We start from the raw sequence: 24,137 nt of genomic DNA, 5'->3' as shown, positions 1-24,137 counted from the left end.
CCTTTGTCTATAGCGGTACACACATTTTGGCTATACAAGACAAACATTTCAACGAGAAGTCTTCATCTTCCATCTCCCACCTTCATGTGTTGGTGACATTGTAGTGCTATGTGGATTTGATTTTCCTTTTAAGAGACGGTGATACACAGGATTTTAAAAAGTTTACAACCAGTTGTCCTGCTCTCCACTCTGCAGGTTCTCTCCATCTGCCCCAAGGACATGAGGGCTGATATCTGTGTGCACTTGAACCGGGAAGTCTTCAACGAGCACCCTGCCTTCCGGCTGGCCAGCGACGGCTGCCTCCGCTCCCTGGCCGTCGAGTTCCAGACCACCCACTGCGCCCCGGGCGACCTCATCTATCACTCCGGAGAGAGCCTGGATTCGCTGTGCTTTGTGGTCTCGGGGTCACTGGAGGTCATTCAAGACGACGAGGTTATAGCTATTCTCGGTAAGGGTGAACTTGAGCTGCATTTTAACAGGAGACCCAAAGGCTTTCCATTTGAACTTGAGTCAAGCAGCTCAGATATCGCTTGGTCAAAGATATCGCTTGGTTTTCCAATATGCGTTGATTGGTTCGTAGAAAACAGATACACGTTCAAATGAGTTATTATTACAAGATAACCAGGTTTTGATATTCTTTGCTCTTTACAGTGGGCGCATGTTTGCGGTTATATTGAGAATCCTCTGCCAATAGATTTTAGAGCTTCCAAAACAAAAACCATCCAAGAACTGCTAACCTGAACATGCCTGCACCTGTTTTAAACTGCTCAGAACTTACCCCTTATCATAATGCTCATAAGGCTGTTTTCAGGGATTAATTGAGGTGTGTTAAGTGCCATTTAGCCAAGAGTTATTTTGTTGCACAGTGATAATTACCTTATGTACATATCTGTAATGCTGTGAAAAGGATTTTGCTGTAGCTGGAAATGTAATAAAAGTAAATTGGACTGAAATGAATTCAGCAGATGCCCTAGCCATAACCAATTTGTTATGTATTCCTCTATATAGTACTGTATATACTTCATTTTATTTTGTCTGTGGCCCTGCAGCTTCATTAACGATGTGTGCACAAATGCCACTGTCACACAGAATAATCGGATTAATGCTTAAATGTGTTGCTTATTCTGCCTTTGCAATCACTCACAAGAGCCATGAGCACTGAGCTAGAGTTTTCGCTTCCCAAGGCATTTTTAATCCATTATTATTAATAACAGCCTCAGGGATCCCACGTTATGAAGAAAACTGATTTTCTTTGCAAAGAGTGAAAGGAAATACTGAAGCACTGCCTTGCGGTGTTATATGTACTATTGAAATGTATCTAATCACTTAGACGTTTTTCCATCCCAATAGGATACGTTAGGTGAAAGATAACCAAGATAATGCTGGACTTCGCTGGGCGTAAATTATAGCCCTTTGCCTTCTAGACTTAATATGAGCTGCTTTTCCTCCCACAGTGAACCATATAAAGTACTCTATACCTCTGCTAACTTGTCAGAGTGTTTGCCTACAAATCAAGGGATCACGGATTTGAAACTCACCGCTGCACTGGCAATTATATATTGAAATCTGAGGAACTGTCAGTGTTGCCTAAGGTTAAAAAAAAATGTATGTAGTATAACATGTCAAATAGAGGTTCCTGATGCTGATTATTGTGCCTCTGCTTCGGTGGAAGGAGTACGTGACAACATGAGGTTCCTCTGCTAGCTCGGTTCATGGAGCTGCTGTTTTAGTTTGCTTACCTTCCACGACTTTTGCAGGCTTATTTTCCCAACCTGTAAATGAACGTCTAGTAAGTGCTAGATGGTGAAGGCTGGATTGAACGCCCCTATGATATCATTAGTCTTTGTTCACTTTTATCAAATCTTCTCCAAGGAAATTGTTCTGTCCTGTATGTTAAACCTGCCATTAATACACAAGCACTCTACAGTATCGCATAAAGCTAGCTAACTAAACAAGCTGCAGACTCTGGCTCAGAGTCTGAAAGGATAAACTAGGGTTCCAAATTTCAAATGTACTTTTAAGAAAAGTAGTTTGATTTTTGTATGATTATTTATTTTTAAAAGCACAGCGGTTGTATTGCATATATGTCTGCTGCTTTCATGATTGGGAAAGACATACATAAGTAATAGCATTTTGACAGGATCCAAACAAATCTATTTTACAGTCCTTCCCACCCCACAGTCCCAATTAGTTTGGATAATAAAGGTTTAACTGTATAGCTCATTTCCATGTACTTGTTCCTATTATTTGTATTACTATTATAAAGTAAGAATTAACCAAAATAAAATATGTGCACCCCCGCCCCCCCTTTCTCTGCTGCAACTATTTACTACAACTTTATAATCAGCACTTAATCATTTGTAATTGTATTTCCTGATTGTTGTGCACTTAGAGGTTTCATTATGGTGTAAATTCATCAACTTAGCCTTTTAATGAAGCAGACTGGTAATTTGTTGTCCATTTGGTAAAGGAGACATTATGTTGGGGCTGAAAAAAACATTCTATGGTCTCTTGAGCAGATGTAAAGATTTTTCCCTTCCGATTTCTGCTGCAATGGGATTCATAAATAAGACATAATTATAGCAAATTGCAAAATTCTGCAGAAATGGATAACCACATTCTTAATATCATAATATTTCTCAAGGACATACAGTAAAAAAAAACATGTTTAGCTATTATCAGGACACTAAGATGACTAGTGATTGTAGTTTGATTGCTGCCCACATATACCTGTCATATTCTGGTCAATTTGTGCCAGTTCCCATGGGCAGAAGAATTGTGAGCTCAGCTGTAAACTCTTTTTCTTCAAAATTGACCTTGTTTTTTTTTTCATTTCCTTTCAGGAAGCCAATTGCAGCCATAATACAATGTAAAATGGGTTAAAGGGGGATTCAGTTGAGTATTTTAATCACAGCTCAGATTGATAACAGTGATGGCTAATGATAGGAGATTTCTGACAGACCATGATATCCTTGTATACCTGAAGTATTTTGCAATACCAGGGTAAAAGCTGCCTGATTATGGGACCTATTTTTGAAGAAAAGTTTTCTATCACTCAAACAAATTAAATGCTTCTATACGCAACTAAGTTTCTTTTTTTGCAATAATATTTAACTCGATTTGTTTTATCTTCAGAAGAACGGAAAACATTTTATTTTGTCTTGGTGGCCGTTTTTGTTTGCAATAAACCACTGAAAAGAGAGAAATGCTGCATTTTATCTCTGAAGAATTGCCGTTGGATTTTACAAGTTGGAGACTGATTTAAATGTATTATATGAATATAGAAAAGGCTTACATGTAACGCTTTTCATTGCATCCCTGAAATAATAATTGAATTTATCAATTGTCATATAGAAAGAGCTGTGGTAAACTCAAGACTGCCAGGGCCATAAAATAAATTAGAAATAAATTACACAAGCATGGAGCTATGGGGAACGACAGCTGCAGTTGGCATTGATCTCATTGATCCCAGCAGAACCGTATCCACTTGCTTTTGATTTTTCGAGCGTGATCCACATTGTGATAAACAAACACTTTAGGGAGCCAGCACCAGCCAACAGCTCATTTTTAAATGTCGCAGCAGTATCTTTAGTGGAATTATGAGACCTAAATGTGCTGATATGCCCCTGTGTCAAAGGTAGTACAGTATGGAGCACAAGATAAACCCTGAGCTGTAACGTGCTGTACACTAAAAACCAAAGCGCATTTTAAAAGAATATATGATGCATTATTTTCAAGTTTTGTTTTTTACTCTGTGATAAAAAAAAGATCTATATATATATATATATATATATATATATATATATATATATATATATATATATATATATATATATTTTCAAAACTAGAAACCGACAAAGTATTAAAATTCCAGGAAGTATGCCCTATCTGGTTGTAACAAAAACATGGCCTGCTTTGGTACCTGGTGTACAATATGCTAATCTGCTGGTGTGCAATCTGCTGTAGAGCCAGTTGGAACCTGTTAAGTATGAATAATAACATAGCAATTAGAGACACAATGTAAAGTGTTACCAAATTTGCTTCGTTTTCAGCATTCCTCTACATACCAAGAATTGATTACCACTGCCACCCACAGTGCCCATTTTGACTGGTCGTTTGTGGGTATCATCCTGTGCCTGTCTGTGCCCATAAATAGAATTAAATTAGTTTTGCATTACCAAATTAATGTTATCCTGACAGTGATAATCTGGCCATGTCTTCATCTGTTGTGCCCAAAAATTAATTTAAGTGATTTGTAATTTCTGGAGAATGCTGACATGAAGCAGATCTAGCAATAATGGCTTTGAATTTAATAGCTTTGAACAAGATCCAGCAAGACTTAAATAAGTGCTGCATATTAAAAAAAAACCCTGTCTTCAGATTTAAAAAAAAAGAAAGGTAATAGTGATTTGCAGGGCTCAGCAGGTAACTGTGCAGTACCTGTCACATGTCAGCCAAATGTGCACCGTATGTTACAGTAAAGCTATTCAAACCTTTGTCAGGAAGCACAAAGGCAAATTGACTAGAAGTTGTTTCATTATTCTCAGAAAGTTTGGCTTTGTACTTGCTTAAAAAAAGTCTGGCACAGCCTATTGTAAATGTAGAACAAGACCCATTGCCCATTTAACATTTTTCCTTCTGATTATTTTCACTTCCAGGTAAGGGGGACGTATTTGGGGATGTATTTTGGAAAGAAACAACTATAGCTCACGCCTGTGCCAACGTGAGGGCGCTGACTTACTGTGACCTGCACATTATCAAGCGGGATGCCTTGCTCAAAGTGCTGGAGTTCTACACTGCCTTTGCCAACTCTTTCTCACGCAACCTCATTCTCACCTGCAGCTTGCGGAAGAGGGTGAGTTTAGACAGTTCCCCTGGCACACACATTGCAGTGCTGTATTGCGATTGAATGCTTTATTTCATTAACCCTTACTATGGGTTTGTATGAGGCTTAGTTTGAGTTCTGATGCTCCATTTATTTTAAGCATTTCCAGTATCTATTTTTTCTCATTTATAAAAAGTATTGCAGGTAGAAAGCAGTGTATGCACCTTTGAAAACAAATGTATACTTCTGTAATACTATACTATAAAGTCATTTTGACAGACTTCCATAAATGTTAAAGACACATATTTTTGTATTGAGAGCCCAATGGGATGTGTAACAGAAGATAGCACAAGTGTAAACTTTCCGGAATGTGTTTTAGTTAATCTGAGGAACTAAGAGGGAACCTTCTGGGTGTAAACTATTCCCATGGGGATTGTACTTTTAAATTAAGAATGACATCATACCTAATTAAAGATAGACACTTTTTTAAAAACTTTTTTAGACTGCTTTATAAATCTAAATGAATGTCCTGCCTCGTCTGTTTAAAAAAACACACTTTTCTTCAAAAATTGTGGAGACACGAAGAGCAAAAAATATTGAAATAACTTTATTGATCCAGCTAGCTTTGGGTATAATGAGATCTCTAAATTATTAAAGTGTTAATTACATTTTATCACAGCCTCATTCTGTGCTCTGTGCTGACAAGTTAGATCAGTGACTAACTGGACTCTCATCCTTTGTTATGCCCACGTTTTATTCAAAGGCTGGCAAGCAAAACCTTGGCCTACCTCATGTCAAATGCATCGATGTAGCGTGGGTATTTCAGGTTTTAAAGTGTCAATTACAGCATATCATTGCACCCCCGAAGCAGCTTGATGACTACTTCTCTATAGAATATAAACCATTTCAGAGTACGATTGTCTTCAACCTTCATTATAGGATCCTGATTCTGAAAGCCTTTTGTAATCTTGGTGGTCCAGTGGTTACAGAAAGGGGCTTGTTACCAAGAGGTTCCCAGTTCAATCCCACTGACTCACTCTGTGTAACCCTGAGCAAGTCACTTAACCTCCTTGTGCTCCGTCCTTCGGATGAGACGTAAAACCAAGGACCTTTTGTAAGTGACTCTGCAGCAGCAGTTGTGATGCATAGTTCACCCCCTAGCCTCTGTAAGTCGCTTTGGATAAAAGCATCTGCTAAATGACTAATTAATTAATCAAGTGTGCCTGGCTGTTTTGAATAATGGTAAAGAGTACTGTGGCATTCCGTTTCTAGAGATCCTTGAGGTGTGTGTGGTTGCTGGTTCGTACCCAGCCTCCACTGTGTTAGCATGCAGCCATAAAAACTGCATGAGTGAAGTATGCTTCTTTGAAAGTGATTTGCAGCTGAACACTTACTGTTTCCAGTTCCGAGTAAATCAATGCTGAAGGCACCTATGGTGGCAGCTAAGACTTTTGCCAGGCTACTCTATTTCTTCCTGGTGTCTAATAGTATCTGCAGGGCTTGAGCCTCTCCTCTTCAGAACCCATAAACTACATATAGAGTCTTGGTAGGGAATCCATCCAAGTTCAGATTAAAACTAATTATTTTATTGAGTGAAATATATAACATGGACTATATACAGGACCAAAGTTTACAAGAATTTTGGGGGATTGTCACAACTATTCCAATTGCTGTATTGCATGCAGAAAATCTTTTATTGGTAGCTGTGGAGAAGAATTCAAATATTATTTCTAGTACACCCAAAAGTTAAAGGGTAGCATTCAATGCTGACTGTATGTGGGGAACCTGTCAGGAGAATTGGCCTGTTGTGAAAATTCAAGGGTCTAGAAAGCATGCATTTGGAGGTCAAGGGCCTGAGGCATTATCTGCTGTCTTTGAACTCCTATTATTTATTTGCTTTGAAAAGTCACCTTTGATTAAAATAAGCCAGCGAAAACCGGCTTCGGTTACACTCGAATAGGTCAGAGCCATATAATATACTTCAGTATTATATATTATTCTAAGCCCATGTTGTATTCAAAGGTTGACACATTTCAGGACCACTTTTCTATAGTAATGTAAAGCTCATTCATATCATAGAGTATTATCATATTCAACCTTCATTATAAAACGTTTATGTTGAAATAAAGAATACTTCAAGATGGTACTTCACAGAGAAGTATGTTACTGTTCTACAGAACTGTTATCAAAGAATGATATTCATTCTGTAAATAACACTTCACTAATGAAATATGCCTACAAACGCACATAAATCCGCACGCAAGCATCAGCGTTAGCAAGTTTTCTTACAGCACCGTCAATGATAAGCAATTGGAGACGCTTAAAAATGTGTGCAGCATTTCGTGTGTTCTTTTCATAAATACCCAGTCTGCATTCTCACCCGTTTTCAGAATTACTTGCTGATATGTGCTGAGGCGGAGCTAATATCTCAATTTTCAGATTTTTAGCTCCTAGTGCAGCAGCTTGATCCTTAAGTCATCTCTTTCCTCACTGAAGTAAAGCTGATCTATTTCCACTCTTCCTGATTGCCTGGGCATGTACCTAAAGTGTGCCTTCTGGGGATTTAGCAGTGAATTCAGGATTCTATACTGTATCTGTCCTCATAGATAGAAAAGAAGCTTAAGGGTCATGTCTATACATTCAGTTAATACCCCTTTTACAGTGTATGTTGAATGACAAAAGCTGCAACTGCAAGTAATAGATGCATTAACTAGCAATAAGAATTACATTAGAATCAAGCACATTGGGGAAAGAATACGGTTACTAAAGTTTCATAAGTTAAGGGGAATAGTCCAATATAGGTTTCTGATTCAATAAGAATGCGCTTGTGCTTTTTAAAATATTGCTTTTGGGTAAATCAGGAATAACTAGGTATTTCAAACGGTTGTCATGAATATGTAATAATAGTTAGATTAATTAGATTCATAAACCACGTTACAGTAACTCATGAATACCAAACAGAGCACCCTGCTGAAAATTAGCAATTCGACTGACCTGTTTCCCTTTGAAAAGCAACAGCCCAGCAATCCAGCAACTTTGTCAGATATTTTAAGAGCTTCAAGCGTGTTACATTTAAAACTACATATATCCGTGGCCGGAGTCCTGTGTTACTCTGTATTAATCATTTATAATGGTATCCCTTTAAATAATTCAAATCAACAACTTGCTTGATGACAAATAGTTAAGCTTGGATTTCAGATTTTTGAAGTTGTAATTAAAAGCATGCACCCAGCTTGGTGAGATCCCTAAGGCTCTGCATGGCAGAATTGCTTCAGATTATTCTGAGTGATTCACAGCAGTGAATATATATATAATCATGCCTATAGTTGGGGAACAGTAATTTTAATTTCTTGCTTGTCAATATTCATAGACATATGCACAGATACCTTGCTTACTTCCTCAGTAATCATAGTGTAACTTTCACTATATAACACCTGAACTCTGCCCCTTCGTGTGAATTAAGTTAATTAAAGAATGAAGGAAAAAGCTTTGAAAATATGGCCCCTGGTCTTTATTTCGTAATCTACAGGTGTATACAGTCCTCTAGCTTTGCATTGAGTTGAACCTAACATACTGTAGTGGTGCAGATAGGTAGTGTGCACTGGATATCTGTCTTTTAAGACACCTAGACAGAAAATTCCTTAGCTCAAAAAATGCAGTGCCCGCAGTTTTGGAAATGTTTTACATTTACATTTGTCTTTTGTAAAATAAATTATTTTGAACATAATGCATGTAATATGTACATTCATCTTTGAATCTTTCTGCTTCTTATTAATGGGATCTCCTTGGGAGGTTTCTGATCTGTTCCTGTGATCTTGCTTTGTGGCGCGTGTTCGGTATCTAGCATCGAGCTCTGACGGCCTCATGCCTACAAGCACTCTTACTTTTCTGTAGCACAATTGAATCATGCTTTTACCTTTCTGCATAACCTTTAAAGAAAAGATATAAAAATGCATTCTGTAGACTTTGGGAGGGTTAGGGCTACTGGGCACATTTACATTACACATATTACTCATGATATACAATTACAGTAACATACCATGAATGGCCTGTACACTATGGTATACTTGTGAACAAAAACAAAGACTTCCAGGGGACATTCAGTGCAGTGTGTGACACTTCTGACCTTTTATCTGCCTTGACAACAAACCTGCCAGACATTACTGTTCTGACAGGAGTGCATAAATGGAGCTGACATGGGAAATGTCATCCTTTCTTTTACCTTTTTTTTAATTTTGTGTGGAGATAAAAAATAAATAAAACAACAACAACAACAACCAATTAATCTTTTATTTGACAAAAATGAATAATTACTTCTTCAGTTCTTCCAGGCTCTCTCTCAACTGGTTTACACAACTGATAGGACAGTTCCCTGTTTAAATATCAGGGAGATGGTGTACTACAGAGATTTTTCTTAATATTTCGATTTTACTGGGAAGCTTAATTCCTACAACCTCTGCCTGCTTTTTTCTTTTTTTTTTTGCAATATCTTGTGTCCCCTTCAGTTCAGAGTGCCGCTTCTGAGAAATGCCCGGAGCCTTTTTCGCAGGATGCAATAGATTTAATATAAGGTGCAGCCACCTCAATAAAAAATAAATTTCAGGTCACTGTGTGTTAGACGCTTTAAAGCAAGGCAGAGTTTGCGTGATGATGTGGGGATATTGCTGGAGAAAATTGCAAGACTTAGTAAAAGCAATTATCCTAAGAATCTTCAGGCTCCTGAAGTCTGACCAGACCACAAAATTAATTCTGGGGCCAGAGGTGATTGTTTTTTCATTGGGGAAAACATATTATTATACTCCCATGGGCTTTTCATTGGGGAAAACATATTATTATACTCCCATGGGCTTTGCAAGGGCATTGTAGGAAGAATATTGCCAAGAGTGTTAAAGTGCTTACCATTGTCACATAACAAGACAGAAAGGGCAAATCTGACTGAAATAACTGCTGAAGACATTTGGCTTGTGCAGCTTTGCTTGGGTAACACGTTCTTAGTGGAGATTGTTTAAAAAATGCTGTAGGTAAAAAACATAAATTGGAAGCTGTATAAAGATGAATCATTTCCAATGTTCTGGTATTTAAGTATTCCTGACTCCATTATAGCCTCTCCAAGATGCATGACGGTAACTCAAAGGAATTATGAGTGAAACGGGGGGAACCTTTAAGTACGACAGCCAGGAGACACCCACCAGCTGAGCTTACATTGCTCTGCTGCAGTAATCGCTGAATTTATCTTTTCACTGCTTAGAAAAAAATTAATGGGAGCAACTGGTAACACAACTACAAATTCACACCCAAAGACAGCTCAATATCCACGTAACAGCTCTGTAAGCAACAACGCCATTTACTAAGTTTATTTTCTTTATTTATATATTTTACAAAATAGTTGTTAGTCCCCATGAGGACTTTAGGGGGTCCTGGGATGAGCAAAAGCAAATGTTAAAATACAACTATAAAGTTACTATTCAGTTAAAACAATGCCATTTCAATCTCTTTGTAGACTTGACTGAACTAGGTTTCATATTCGTCACGTTGTAACTTTATGATTAGTCCTGTCTGCACTGTACCTATACAAAAGTGACCAAATAAAATGAGATGTTTAGGGTGCCGACCTGGAGGGCTTGCTGTTAATTTGACATGGATGTCTTTGATATGTAAGATTTCTAAGATGTATGACGTAGATGCATTCATACTGAAGTAGCCTGGTTGTGTTTCCCTTGGAGCTATGCATCGTTCATTTTGGAAATGTATTCTTGTGTTTTGAAGATATTTTCCTTACAAAAGTCTGCTGGACTTGGTCTTCTGTAGCAGAACCACTTGGTTAGAGCTTCACACATATTTTTTAGATAGATCTTGGGATCATGAGTCTTTGCAAGTGCTCCTTTTTACCTAAATCCCAGAGCAAAGCTGTTTCCAGTCAGTGACATATTTTTTTATATCAGAAAGAATATTGAATTGCTGACCCCCAGCAGAGTGTTATTAAAAATGTGCACCGATACAATATCTATTGCTCGACACCTGCCAGCATTACTGAGTTGGGTCCTTGTCCAAAAAGAAGACGTTTCTGAGCAGTTTTGGGAGAAATTACCACATTTTAACTTCTTCATGAAATAATAATTATACTTTACCCTTTCCTCACCAGACACTGCTTAAAGAAAATAAGCAAGCAAAAACTGTGATTGTGGGTTGATTTGCAGGTGGTCACGTTGTAGCTTTCCTCCTAAATGTCCTCACTTTATAGATGTCATCTCTTTGTATCATAAGTTATAAAATAGATCTCTGCCCTGAAACAACAAAGTACAGCATGTTTTTTTAATTTTCTGTGGACGTGGTGACAAGTTATTGGACAAACAGTTGCGCGAGCAATTTACTATCTAGAAATTCAGACCAATGTTAAAATAATTTAGTTCTTCTTACCCCACCAATGACTCACATTCTCCCTTCACTGGTATTCCCCTATTCTTCAGTATAGCAACACCACATAAGTGCCAATGCTGCTGTTGCATGCGGCAAAGACGTCCATTGTTAAATTACATTTTAGTCAACTTTATCATTAGGATACAACACAGACCTCACTTTCAGACAATACTGGGGTTATGAAAGTAAAACAGGAAAGTAAAGTGAATCACATTACTTGCAGCTTATCAGTTAGCATGATATTAAATATTGTATTACCATTCAGGCCAAAATCTTGGCAAGAAAGAGAAGCATGCGAATGTAGGCCCGACTGTAAATTGTTTTTTTTATTTGTCAAAATTGGGGAGGGGGGCCCTGACAAGAATGAGGATTAGTACCAGTTTGTAGCCCTAAGGAGTCCTGGTCTCCTGCCCTAAATAAGAACGCTTTGCTTTTTCTTCCGTGAATCCTGCTGGAAAACAGTGTCAATTATTACAAAATAAATGTAGCATGTTTAAGATGAAAATAATATAAACGTTGAAGTAGGTGAAGTTGCTGTAGAATTTGTTTAGCTGAGTACCATCTATCGGGGAAAAAAAAAAAAAAATCCATTCGGTGAATGTCAAGAAGTATGGCACATTTACATCAAGTGCAGTGCCTAGTAGAAAGTGAAGAAACTCTTTAATCTGAGAGCCTGTTGTTTCTGTGGATGATTTCCAGGGAGTGTCTGTACTTGGAGGAGTTCTTAGTACCGATGTATCTTGTTCAATTAAATCTTCCTCTGATCTGTCAGTACAGGCACTGCTGACATTTACTTCCTCTGAAACCTCTGTATTCCTTTGATCCTAATCACAAAAGAACAGCCTATTATTATTCAGGCATTTCAGTAATTCAAATAATGGAATTTCAGTACATTCAACAGTACTTTCAATGGGAATGCCTGTTCTGAATGTTAGGTAGGGGGTGACCCGCCCAATTCCACAAACATGCACATTGCTTTTTATATTAATTACTCACTGTGTAATTACACACTGTACAGTCCAAACTGTCATTGGGACCGTGCTGTGCCTTTAAGCAAATTAACCCTGTTTGGAGCCGATAATTGCAAAGTAAGGCTCCAATGACTGCTGGACAGTTTAACTGGCCTTTTTATTATTTTATAAATAGTTTACTACTATATATACTATTTAACCTTTGATAAAAAAGAACCACATTTGTTGTAACATGTTATCTATTATTTAAAGGTTAATAACACTACAAATAAATCATGGCCAGCAATGCTTTCTGGGACACACTTTACAAAGCTTGAATGTCATTCAAAGCCTCATACTATTTGACTGACAGAGCAGAGTGATAGAGTGCAGATCTCAAGCGGGAGATTCAGGCTCAGCTATGGCATCGTACATTTATTTCTTCATTTATTATCCGCTGTTTATTCAGGAATTAATCAGATTGTTCTTTATAGGACCGTGATCAATGTATACATTTATGTGGGGGGATAATGATTCTGGAATGTCATATTAAACTGTCTTTGGGAGGATATTCAATTTGAAAGGGGAATGTTTTAATATATTACATGGTGACAAGATTATAGCAGTTTCTCGCTAAGCAGTGATATGTTAAGTGATATGAAACCTTACCACCAACCTATATAAGCACATCTTGAGAATATGCTTGCAGTGAAATATCTTAACTTAAATAATTAACAGTGCTGATGTATAATTAAACAAATCATTTCCCTCAGAAATATTAAGTGGGGACTGTGGGGATAGTGAGGGCGCTCTACAGCTTTCTAATATTTATATTTTATATTGTATTACAATGGATAAACATACAATATTCCTTTGCAGCCACATTTAAGCAACTAGTATGTGTCTTTTCATGTATTTAATTGTGTTAATTTAACATTGGGAAATCCCACTGAGAGTAAAGTAATTTCCAGAGATTTACCAGAGGCATAAAACTATAATTACAAGGAATTAAATATATATATATATATATATATATATATATATATATATATATATATATATATATTCAAAATATAAAATAGACCTAACTCTGTTAAAAAATAACTGAACTAACAAACCTCCATGGAATATGTACCATGTACTGTATCTATTCAAATACATACTTAATACCTCCATAAAAGTCAGAGACCACAGTGTCAACTGTACATAAGAACTTACCCCACTGTATAATTACCTTAGCATTACAGATTAATGAGGAGCTGACATGTGAAAGCTATTTGGTTTAGGCTGGGGCTAATAAAGTATTACAGAATTACTTTGTAATATCTTATCTTATCGGGCAGCAGTGTGAAGTAGTGGTTAGGGCTCTGGACTCTTGACCGAAGGGTTGTGGGTTCAATCCCCAGTGGAGGACACTGCTGCTGTACCCTTGAGCAAGGTACTTTACCTAGATTGCTCCAGTAAAAACCCAACTGTATAAATGGGTAATTGTATGTAAAAAATATTGTGATATCTTGTAACAATTGTAAGTCGCCCTGGATAAGGGCGTCTGCTAAGAAATAAATAATAATAATAATTATAACAATGGTATTTCTTGCCCGGTCATTATAAATTATTACCAAATAATTTTAAGTTAAACAAAGATCAAGATATGCAGAATTTCTTAAGGTATCAGTCGTTTACTAAATGTTTTAAGCTAATACAAGACGAGCAGTGAAGAGAATTCTACATATGTGGTCAGCTTTCAATTCAGAACATTTTCTAAAGATATTCAAAAGATAGGTAGAAGATAGAAATATAAAATGTTAATAATCAGACACTCCACCTATTTAAGTGCTGTTGCAATCACCATCAGAAACACATTGTTCTCTTTCTGATCCCACATGACTCTTATCCAGCATTTGGATACTGATGATCTTCAAACCTGGCCTTCTGGTGTCTAAGCTGGAATCCATGTGACACACACTCATCGCATATAATGAGCATGCAGAAGCAAGAAGGGGTTAATGGCACCTTAGAAGATTTAGCATCTGCATCATTCAGTGAAACTCATCTCTATAATCTGAAGCTGTGACCACTGGGGCCCCTCCGTTAGGAGAGAATGCATCTCAGGCAGATTTATGTCGGATATTTTAAACCCATTTCAATAACAAAATAGGGGGAATTGTCTAAAGAAAGTAAGGTGTGAGCCGTAGTAAAGTCTTTATTAGAGTTTATACAGATCCTGTTATTATGGAATAAAGTGATCTGGTCAACAAGCAATATACTATATGTAACAAAATGTATTAAAATAACAACTGATAACCAGTCAGATTATCAGTTCATGGTGTATCCTCTATATGTTTCCTGTGCTAAGCCATTAGATTTATAGATGGACTAGTCTGTTTTGTATCCTATGTACCCTGTTTATCATCAGTTCTTATTCAGTAGTTTAATGTACGTTTGTTCCAGTATACTAATTGTTTCTTCTTTTTCCTCCCAGATAATTTTCAGGAAAATAAGTGATGTAAAAAAGGAGGAAGAAGAACGTCAGAGGCAAAAGAACGAGGTGACCCTCAGTATTCCAGTGGACCATCCAGTCAGGAAGCTTTTCCAGAAGTTCAAGCAGCAGAAGGAGATGCGGAACCAGGGCTCCTCACACCACGACCCTGAGAAGAACCAGTTTCACATGGAGAATCACCCCTTGCAGAACGGGGCCTCCACCACTGGGACCAGTGTAGTGACTGTATCCCAGATCACTCCTCTTCAGAACTCCCTGGTCTACGTGAAGACCAGTGAACCGAGCAAGCAGAACAACCGGGATATAATGGAGCTGAAGCCAAACAGCGTTAGTGACCAAAAGTGTCTCAAGGTCAACAGTCCCATGAGGATGAAACCTGTCAATAACAGGGGCTGGATCCGGCTGAAAAACCAAGGGTCTCGAGAGGAAAAAAAGGAAGAGTGGAACAATGTAACGAAAGCGGAATCCATGGAGTTGCTTTCGGAAGACTCAAGAAGCCAAGAGTCGGACGTTGGGGTGAAAAAGAACCCCCTGAGGAAAACAGACTCGTGTGACAGTGGGATCACCAAGAGTGACCTCCGGATAGATAAAGCTGGGGAGGCACGCAGTCCCTTTGAACACAGCCCCCTTCAAGTAGAAGTGAAGCACCCTTTCTACCCCATCCCCGAGCAGGCCTTGCAGACCACTTTACAGGAAGTCAAACTAGAACTAAAAGAAGACATTCAGTCGCTTAGCAACAGGATGGCTACGCTAGAGACACAAGTAGCCGAAATCTTAAAACTGCTGTCTGAAAAGACAGGGGTGCCGCAAACTTCAATCCCGAAAGCCAAAATAAAATGCCAGGACATTTTCACCGTCTCGAGGCCCGTAACTCCTGACTCCGAAAAGGACGACGTACAGTTTTGAATTTGCAGTTTATTTAACTTTTGTCTTGTATTGAGAGAACAGTTTAAAAAAAACTAAATGTCCTGTAAATATTTTTTGCATGTCCAGCTGGATTCTGGCCTGCCCAAAAAATCATATTCAAGAATGCTTGTAAATTATGCAGTTGACTGCATGCAGATAAGAAGGAGAATTTATAGTTTAACACTATATATTTAGAGACTAGATGTAACATGTTTATTAAAGTCTATGTGTATTGAATAATTTAGGGTGTGACCTGAGGTATCTTTATGAGCCAAGGGTCCCGAAGACCTCAGGCTGAACGAAAATCCTTTTCGATCCTCAGAGTAGTGAAGAAATGAAACTGCCCTGAAGGGTTAGGTAAAGAACGCCACAGGTATGTTGGAATCATTGTTCTTGTCTTGAGCGCTGTACATATGCACACAGCTCAGCATTTTGAAAGGATTAGTAATGCATGTCACATGTTGTGTCATTTTAATATTGCATTGATAATATTTTGTATTGGTATTTTGCACTAAAGACTAATATGATGTACTACCCCATGAACTCCCTTTTTTCTCCAGGATTCTCTTACAGCTAAATTATTTTTTGTCTCCTTGCAACACTCCCAAAGGGTTTCATATATGGATTTTTAGGCTTCATTTCGTCCTCTGAGCATTAGGAAATCAAGATAGATTACAATGAGGCTACACTGTTTTATCAGTGGTTCTTGGTTCAAACAGGATTACATTAAGCCTGCTCTGCACTTTTAAGCCAACTTTTTTGAACAACAGCTTGCAACAGCAACCTCAATGGGAATATTTAGGCAACCCAGATGTATCCCACAATATTGGCTTCGGTCTAACTTTTTTACTATACTATTTTAGCTATACTATTTTAGCTGGTTTAGTTTTTGTTTGTCGGAAAAACCTAATCGAGCATTTGATACCTTCAGCAGATCTGTGTAAAGTGTAGAACATAACCTGCAGTTTATTTTGAAAGTATGTTTTGGAATGTCAATGCAGTACTTTAATTGAATGATGCACAAAGGGTACATGACTAGTAGACATTAAATGTTTTATTTGCACTAAAGGAAAAATAACTAAAGTTACTTTGAAGAATAAAACTAGAATACGATGCAGTGGAATTTTCTAATCCTGGGTGACCATTGGGGTTATTACTTGAAAGAATGGTTATATATATTTCGGCCATCTCGGAAGGATATACTTTCTTCAAGAGCTTTGCATTGCCTTAGGCCTTTTTGTGAGCCGTGTTTTTGCAAGATAAACTACCAGTTTCTTGCACCTTAACTCAGTTGAGCGGGGGTGACTACTAAAAAAAGGTGTCATTTATTGCATGCTTTGAAATGTTTGGTATTTATGAACTGTAAACAAACAACACTGCTGATGCATATCACTGTTTTCATGTACAAGCTATAAAGAGACGTTCAATTGCAACATTTTCAACCAACGTCACTTTAATCCAACAAGCACTGAATTTGTGTAGCACTTTTCACTGTACAGAAGATGGACTTTTTATTCAAGAAAATAAATGCGTTTTGAGAGCTGTAAACGATTGTCACATGTACTCCTTGGAAAGGCACTAGATCTGTTTTTTGGTGCTTAAACACATTTTCATGACCTTTTGCACCATATTTTATAGTTGGATGTCTTGATTCTATGAAAAGATAGACATTACCTACAGATCGTCACAGGCTTCTCAAAGACATGCCTTTTGTCTAAGGGAGAACTGAGGGCTTACAATGTAGAGCACAAATGTGTGTTTAAAAAAAGGTTTTAATAAATAGAGGGATATATTGCGATGTCAATAACTATACAAACCATGTCATCTATCCAGAAAAAAACAAGGACAGGGCTAGGCCAGGTTGTAAAGGTATTTTCTTATACTTATTGTACCAGTCAACAAATCTGCATTCTACTCTCACTATTTATTGTAACTGTTTTTCCCTCTGCATACCAAAGGGGCTTGGATCATTGCACACTCAAACGTAAAAATAACCTGACACCTATTCTTAATAAATGATTCTGACTGCTTCGTCCCCTCCAAACATGCTTAACATTGCAATCAGCACTATTCTTTCATTCTAACTCAATGAGTGATGGCAAATACAGGTTCCCAGTGCTTTTCCGCTGCCGCTTCTGCTACAATGATGCAGAATGGATGTCTCTGAAATGAGATTTGGAGTTGATATTTTTCCTAGACAGATGGCTCAGGGATCCGGCTTTAATCACAAAAAAAAAGATGCTGTGCCACGAGTTAAATCTATATTGTATTACATTGGACAGGTAATTTTTTTCTTATATAAAACGAATAAATCATTGATTGTCAGGATGATGTAAATATAAATCTGAAGTCTAATCTACCTTCCCCCAGGCAATCAGTAGTTTAGTACAGAACGCTAGTTGAAGAAAAAATGGTGAGGTTTCGTCTTTAGCGTGGGTACAGTGTAAGATGTACCATACATCATCTCAAAGCTTTATTGGATCAACAGCTAAAGCACTTAAGAGGAATGCTTCTGTTTTATAAACACAAATCAGAAGAGGCAACACTGTTGACTTTCTAGAATCAAATGTATGATGTTCCAAACACAGAATACTAATAATCAGCACAAATACATTTATGTCGGGGAACTCAATCCTATTCGTGATGTTTTTGTTGTTGTCTATTTGTCTTAAATAATTGCATCCATGAAACTGTGACAGGATATACAGCACATACTATATGCATTAAACTAAACTATAGTAAAACATGCAAACTTTTTTTAATTTTTTTATAGACGCATTAAATGAGCCTAGTTCTGTTATGCAGTGGTTAAGATGCCCATCGGAGTGTGTGGTCCTCAGCCCGCCCTGTTACATAAGTTATATAAGTGACAGTCTATGGAAATCATATTGGCCAGTTTCATTATTCAATGTAGCGGGAGCACTTTAATCTCATTCTGTATACCTTTTATTACTGATTTGGAAAGATCAGCAGTGGTAGACTGACTGGTGGATCCGCACTCTACAATGACACAATAGAGAATTCTAGTAGAAGGCTACGCTTCAAGGATTTGGGGATTTTTATCTGTTAAAGGTACTGTATTTTTTTTTTTTACTGGCATTCAATATATATCTTAAATTGAAGCAATATTCAATCTCAGGTCTTAAAGAATTATTGTATGAAGTAGTAGGAATAATGCTCTTCAAAGAAGTTGCTGCTGTTCTCCTGAACCATAGCATCCCCACTTGAATCCTGAAGGATTCCAATAAACAGAATCCTGTACTGTGCATAATTCATTAAATTACTGTTTTATAATGGGTAGATTAGAATGTATGTGAAGAGAATATCTAGGAGCTAGTGTAAAGTGGAAGAATCAAACAGGATTCATTTTAAACAAGCACTGATTGCTGACTACCTCACAACAGCATACACTCCACTCTGAAGCACTATGAAAAACGTTACAGCGAATTCTTAGAAGCACAGGCAACATTCTGAATCGCTGTGTAGCATTTCATAGGGTTAACTGATCCCCCCTTTAAAATGTGTATAAGGCAGTGTATATCACTAAATAGGGACATGTATTCACAAGATGCTTGATGCGTCAGACATATATATCGTATAAGATGTATAATTTAGAAGCTTGAGACAGACAAGCTAATGGAGTGGTAGTGGATATTAAAAGGAGGTAAACGGAAGAGAATTTCCATCTACTTCCATTTCTCCAGGGTTCTCATTGTTAAGAACTGTTACAATAATGGCTCCCTCCTGTGCTCTTAACCTTGGCGGAGCTGGTTTGGGATCAATATGTCTGTTTGTTTTTAACAAAGCAGATTGGTTAGAGGTAAGAACGGTAACTTTACTCAAAATGTCAGACCTCTGGGGTTTTAGTAACTTGGCAACATCCTCTGCTTGGGTGTGCTCGATTGAAAGAGAGTCATGGTTTGAAGCAGTGAAACTGGGGATTTCATATCTGGACGAAAACAGGGGGAAAATGTCAGACCAATAAAGCAGTCTAGGGAGTGCTCAAATACTGTACAACTCTGTAAACTATTTGTGTCGCAGTTAACCACAATCAAGTGGAGTCTCATGAAATGTGTTACCCCAAACAATTTTCAACAACACTAAGAGCTGATTATCTCATTTGAGAAACATGCAGTATACACCCACTGACAATGTTGGCAAATGGAGCAAGATCTGAATACGTAGTTTGCAACAAGTCAAGCGTGATGGAATCTGTATTAATGGTTTTGTGATCTTAAATATATTATGCACTGTAGGTCAAAAAATGTATAGTGTACAGTACAGCAATTTTTTCATATAAATACTGTATATTACATTGTTTTATTTGTTAGTTCGGTGCCAGGGATCTGATACAGCCAGCCTTGGGTACTACAGCGAGGGCTATCACTCTCTGCTCTTGCCACGTGGGCTCTCAATCAATATCCATGTTCTATTTCAGATAGCTAGTCCTGTCTCTGCTGACAAGTAAATTCAGCCCCTGATAAACCTCACAGAGATCCTAAAAGGAATGGACAGGACATGTACAGTAGCTGCTCTCTAGTGAATGAACACTGCCTGGGAACATGTTTTGAAAGACTTGACTTTAATGGAGCATTTTCGCAGATACTGGTGCGTTATGCAATCCTATGTAATCGTCTCGGTCAAGAATAAACACTAACAGGTGCAGATCAATGGAAAAAAAGACCAACAGCAACGCCTGTATGAAGTTAAACTATCAGAAAACAGATTAATTTTTTACATATCATTTCGATATTGTCTAAGGCAAGTGCATGTCTATACAGAAGTCTATCCATTACCCATAATTAGATTATACAACACATTCAATGCACACACCCCATACTAAATTAAAATAGACCAGCTTTATGACTGAGATATGCATATTGTATAATACTGTATATGCTTAATGCCATCCATTTTGAGACTCATATAGCAGATATTAAAAAAAAGGCAAAGCTCGTAACCTTTACCTCTAATAGAGTTGTTGTAAATGCCACTCAGCATTTGATAATAATGTTAGTGCTCCAGTTATGTTAAACCATGTAACCAGAAGAACTACATTTAAATATATTAATATTATTCACAAGGCATTAGCTAGACGTTAGCCAGTGGAGAGACGCCCTCAGATAGGTAAGTACCCGCAGAGCAAAACACTGTTGCAGAGGTTGAGGAGCAAGGAAATGCAGACAAAAGATCAGCCCCAAACCTAGGGGCTATCAACATCATATCAAAGCATGACAGATATTTGCTTCTATACATAATCGTGGCCGTTCAAGACTTTAATACAAGAGTGACAGTGGTGTGACAAATTTAAGACAGAGGATATGTTACTTATAAAATGTCCACACACGATTTTCTAAAAACAAACCTGTGCCCAGCAAAAAAAATAAAATAAATAATAATAATAATAATGTCTCCAGTCTTCAGCATAACCACCACAATGTTCAAGAGCGATAACGTACTGTACTGTATTAGATGTGTAGCATGGACACAGGGCATCAGTGGGTTATTAAATAACATTTTTGAAATCTTATTCTCACTAAAGATTTCCTTTTTATATATTTACCTAAGAGTTTGCCAGTCTGGTGGAAGGCAAGTTCTTTCAGCTTCTGACACTGACAGGTAATTAGTCTTTGGGGAGTTGAACCAGGGACTTCAGTCTGTTTCAATGTGATAAGTCATTTGAAACCACAAAAATATATTTCATTCATACCTGAAGTGTACTGTATTCATAATGCAAAGATAATCTCTTACTCCAGTACTATACACATTATTTAACATTGTGTTCCAGTCCAGCTGCACAATCCAATGTATTTAAATAATCTATGTAATGCACTAAGTCAGAGGTGGCCAACCCTGGTCCTGGAGAGCCACAATCCAGCAGGTTTTATAGGTAACCCTTAATCATCAATTTCTAAAGACTTGGAACACTTTCATTTTGACTAGTTAAGCAGTATTTTTTCAATTTAAGTAGTAGTTTGTTCAGTTAAGTAATTGACAAAAACCTGAACACCCTGCAGCTCTCATGGACCAGAGCTGACCATTCCTGATTTAATTGAACACATGAACTTGATAAATGGATCAACAACTTACATTCTTCATTAACTTATGATTTAAGGGTAAAACCTGCTGGACTGTGGTTCTCCAGGACCAGGTTTGGCCACCCCTGCATTAAGGTATCATCATCGACCAAACAGTATTTATTCTTGTGATCTTTGAAAAGCATGCCCCTTTCACATTCTGTCATAGTCATTTGAAATAGCTGATTCGTTGATTCACTAGTTAATTCAAGTAGGAAAATGAAAGAGGTAAATACAGAGGGTGCTTACAAACTGGTAGCTCAACCATTTTCCACTTTTTCACTTTCAACCTGACAACTCAGAACAGTGTCTTGAGATTTGCACACCTCCTTTCTGTCCCTTCTCCAGAATGATCGATTCTTTTTCTTGCTGTGCTGCTGAGGGTCGCTGACTCAGGACTCCTCAGCACCCACTCACATTGCACATTGTGTAGCAGGCATGGCTCTTTGCAGTGATGTTATAGCCCAGGGCAGCCCAGAAGCAAAACAGCTTGTCACTGCAAATTTAGAATTAAAAGCAATGTTTTTTTATATTTTGCTGTTTTCCTTACAGTCATTTTCTATACTGCACATATTACAGGAAAATATACAGGGGTCATATTAGCAAGGAGAGAATGGGGAAGCTTAGTTTTGACTCATCTCATGTATTTTGCTATAGCAAGGCAAAGATTGAAGATTGTTCAAACTGCCAGGGTTAAATTAAGTTTCGTTGGGTGTCAAAACAGTTCATTGTTATCTTTTGCAAGTCAATGGCAAAAAAGAAATAAAAAAACTGCAACCTGAGTGATGCTCTCTATGGCAACAGATCCTTACTGCTGATACAAAGATATCCATGGAGTGAAGCACTGGGGCCCTTAATCCCTGTGCTTTGCTGTGTAAAGAAGTGGCCGTTAAGAAGGGCAGTCATGTCTTAATTAGTAATTAAGTGTTCCATATAGGAGTCACGCACATAACCTGGCATTTATACTACATTATTCGTAGTTAAGCTAATTGCAAGAAAAAGGAGAAATGAATCAGTTCTGCTGCTGCATGGTTGCTAAGTTAATGTTTTATCCAAGAGGGTCGTCATGGTAACCTGTAAAGTCAGAGCTTCAAGAGTATTTTGCTTCTTTAAGTTGCATAATCAGATGGAAGAATATAAAATGATTTTGGAATCTCTCTCTGTGGAACAGTGTCCATTAGTAAAAGCATAGCAAAGTGTAATAAAGCAGAGTGAAGCCATGGTAAAGCATAGATAAGCATTTTAAAGAATAGGGAGGTATGGTAAAGCACATGAATAACATGGCAAACCAGGGTAAACAATGGTAAATGTAAAGTATAACCATGGTAAAAGTATGGTTAAACTGCACAAATATAGTGCAAAAATACCATGGTAAACTTCTATATGGGATGGCATGTAGTTTAGTTTAGTTTCTTCACTTTGTGCCTGCAGTGCCAGCACAGGTACCTCTCCATGGGGCAAGAACTACACATTTTCTAATACACTTTTTAGTTGCTGGTGTGAGTTTTGCAGTCGGTTTTGATTCCTAATTCATTTTTTCAGTGAAGCATAACTTCACAATGTGACATTTACTTTGTTAGAACCATTTTTCTAACCGGTAAAATCTCCAGTGTTTCTCTGTTTTAGTAAGGTGTTGTTCATGGTTAATGTTTTGTCATGTGCATTTGAATTGTAATAATGATTGCATGGGTGGTTGCTTATCTTGGTTTTTATCTCAATTAGACAACTCATTTTAAACGTTCACATTCTTAGTCACTGTTGCATAAATATGATGTTGTCTTTCGTGATTATGTTGGCAGACACAAAGCTTGCGCTGGAGGTTTTCGTACCCTTATACTGGCTGGAACAGGTTTAAATAGCACTGGATATTTATGTTCCTTTATTGTGCTTTGAAACATGAACTGTAATGAAAAATGATGAAAATGAGAACTGAGAGAGAAAGTCAAGCAACGCCAAGAACTTAAAGTACTTCTGTGGTGTTTGTGAAATGTTACCACTAGCCACAGACATGTACTTGAGCTTTCTTTTAACAACTTGCCTATGAAAGACATTACAGGCTAGAGCAGGTGTGGCTGAAACGGCATATTAAAAAAGAAAACCAGATGGTGAAAATAAAAATGTCAGTATTGTCAGGGTGTAGAGAGTGTTTCAGACACTCTCTACACCCTGACAAAAGTTTGGCTAAGTGGTTAAAGCCAACAGAAAAGAAACACACTCTAGTGATTTTCTGTGCGTGTTGGGTGAAAAATGGTGCTGTTTTTTAGTTTCCACAGCTTCATAACACAGTGAGTGAATTTTCTGTGAATCTACCTTTTTTATTGAATTAATTCAGAATTAGTAATTTAAAACAAAATTGAAGCAAATGTCATAAAGCCAATAAGTGCGGCAGACGGTTTCAAAATGATTTCAATTTCAATATTTTTTAAGTTTGAATGAGCAAGTACAGGTCCTAGGAGTATTTT

General features: G+C 37.5%; 1 protein-coding gene across 1 annotated transcript in view; it reads left to right on the top strand.

Moving 5' to 3' along the window:
- LOC117422112 (potassium voltage-gated channel subfamily H member 5-like) overlaps positions 1–17,136 on the top strand; it is a 67,883-nt gene extending 50,747 nt beyond the window's left edge. The window contains exons 9-11 of the mRNA XM_058987992.1: positions 196–448; positions 4,659–4,855; positions 14,675–17,136. Of these exons, the coding sequence (XP_058843975.1) occupies positions 196–448; positions 4,659–4,855; positions 14,675–15,598 (1,374 nt within the window). The 3' untranslated portion in view covers positions 15,599–17,136. The remainder of the gene's footprint in view (positions 1–195; positions 449–4,658; positions 4,856–14,674) is intronic.
- The last annotated feature ends 7,001 nt before the right edge of the window (positions 17,137–24,137 follow it).

Source organism: Acipenser ruthenus, chromosome 15 (genome assembly GCF_902713425.1).
Source record: "Acipenser ruthenus chromosome 15, fAciRut3.2 maternal haplotype, whole genome shotgun sequence".
Lineage (NCBI taxonomy): Eukaryota > Metazoa > Chordata > Actinopteri > Acipenseriformes > Acipenseridae > Acipenser > Acipenser ruthenus.
This window is presented reverse-complemented; position numbering and strand designations above follow the sequence as displayed.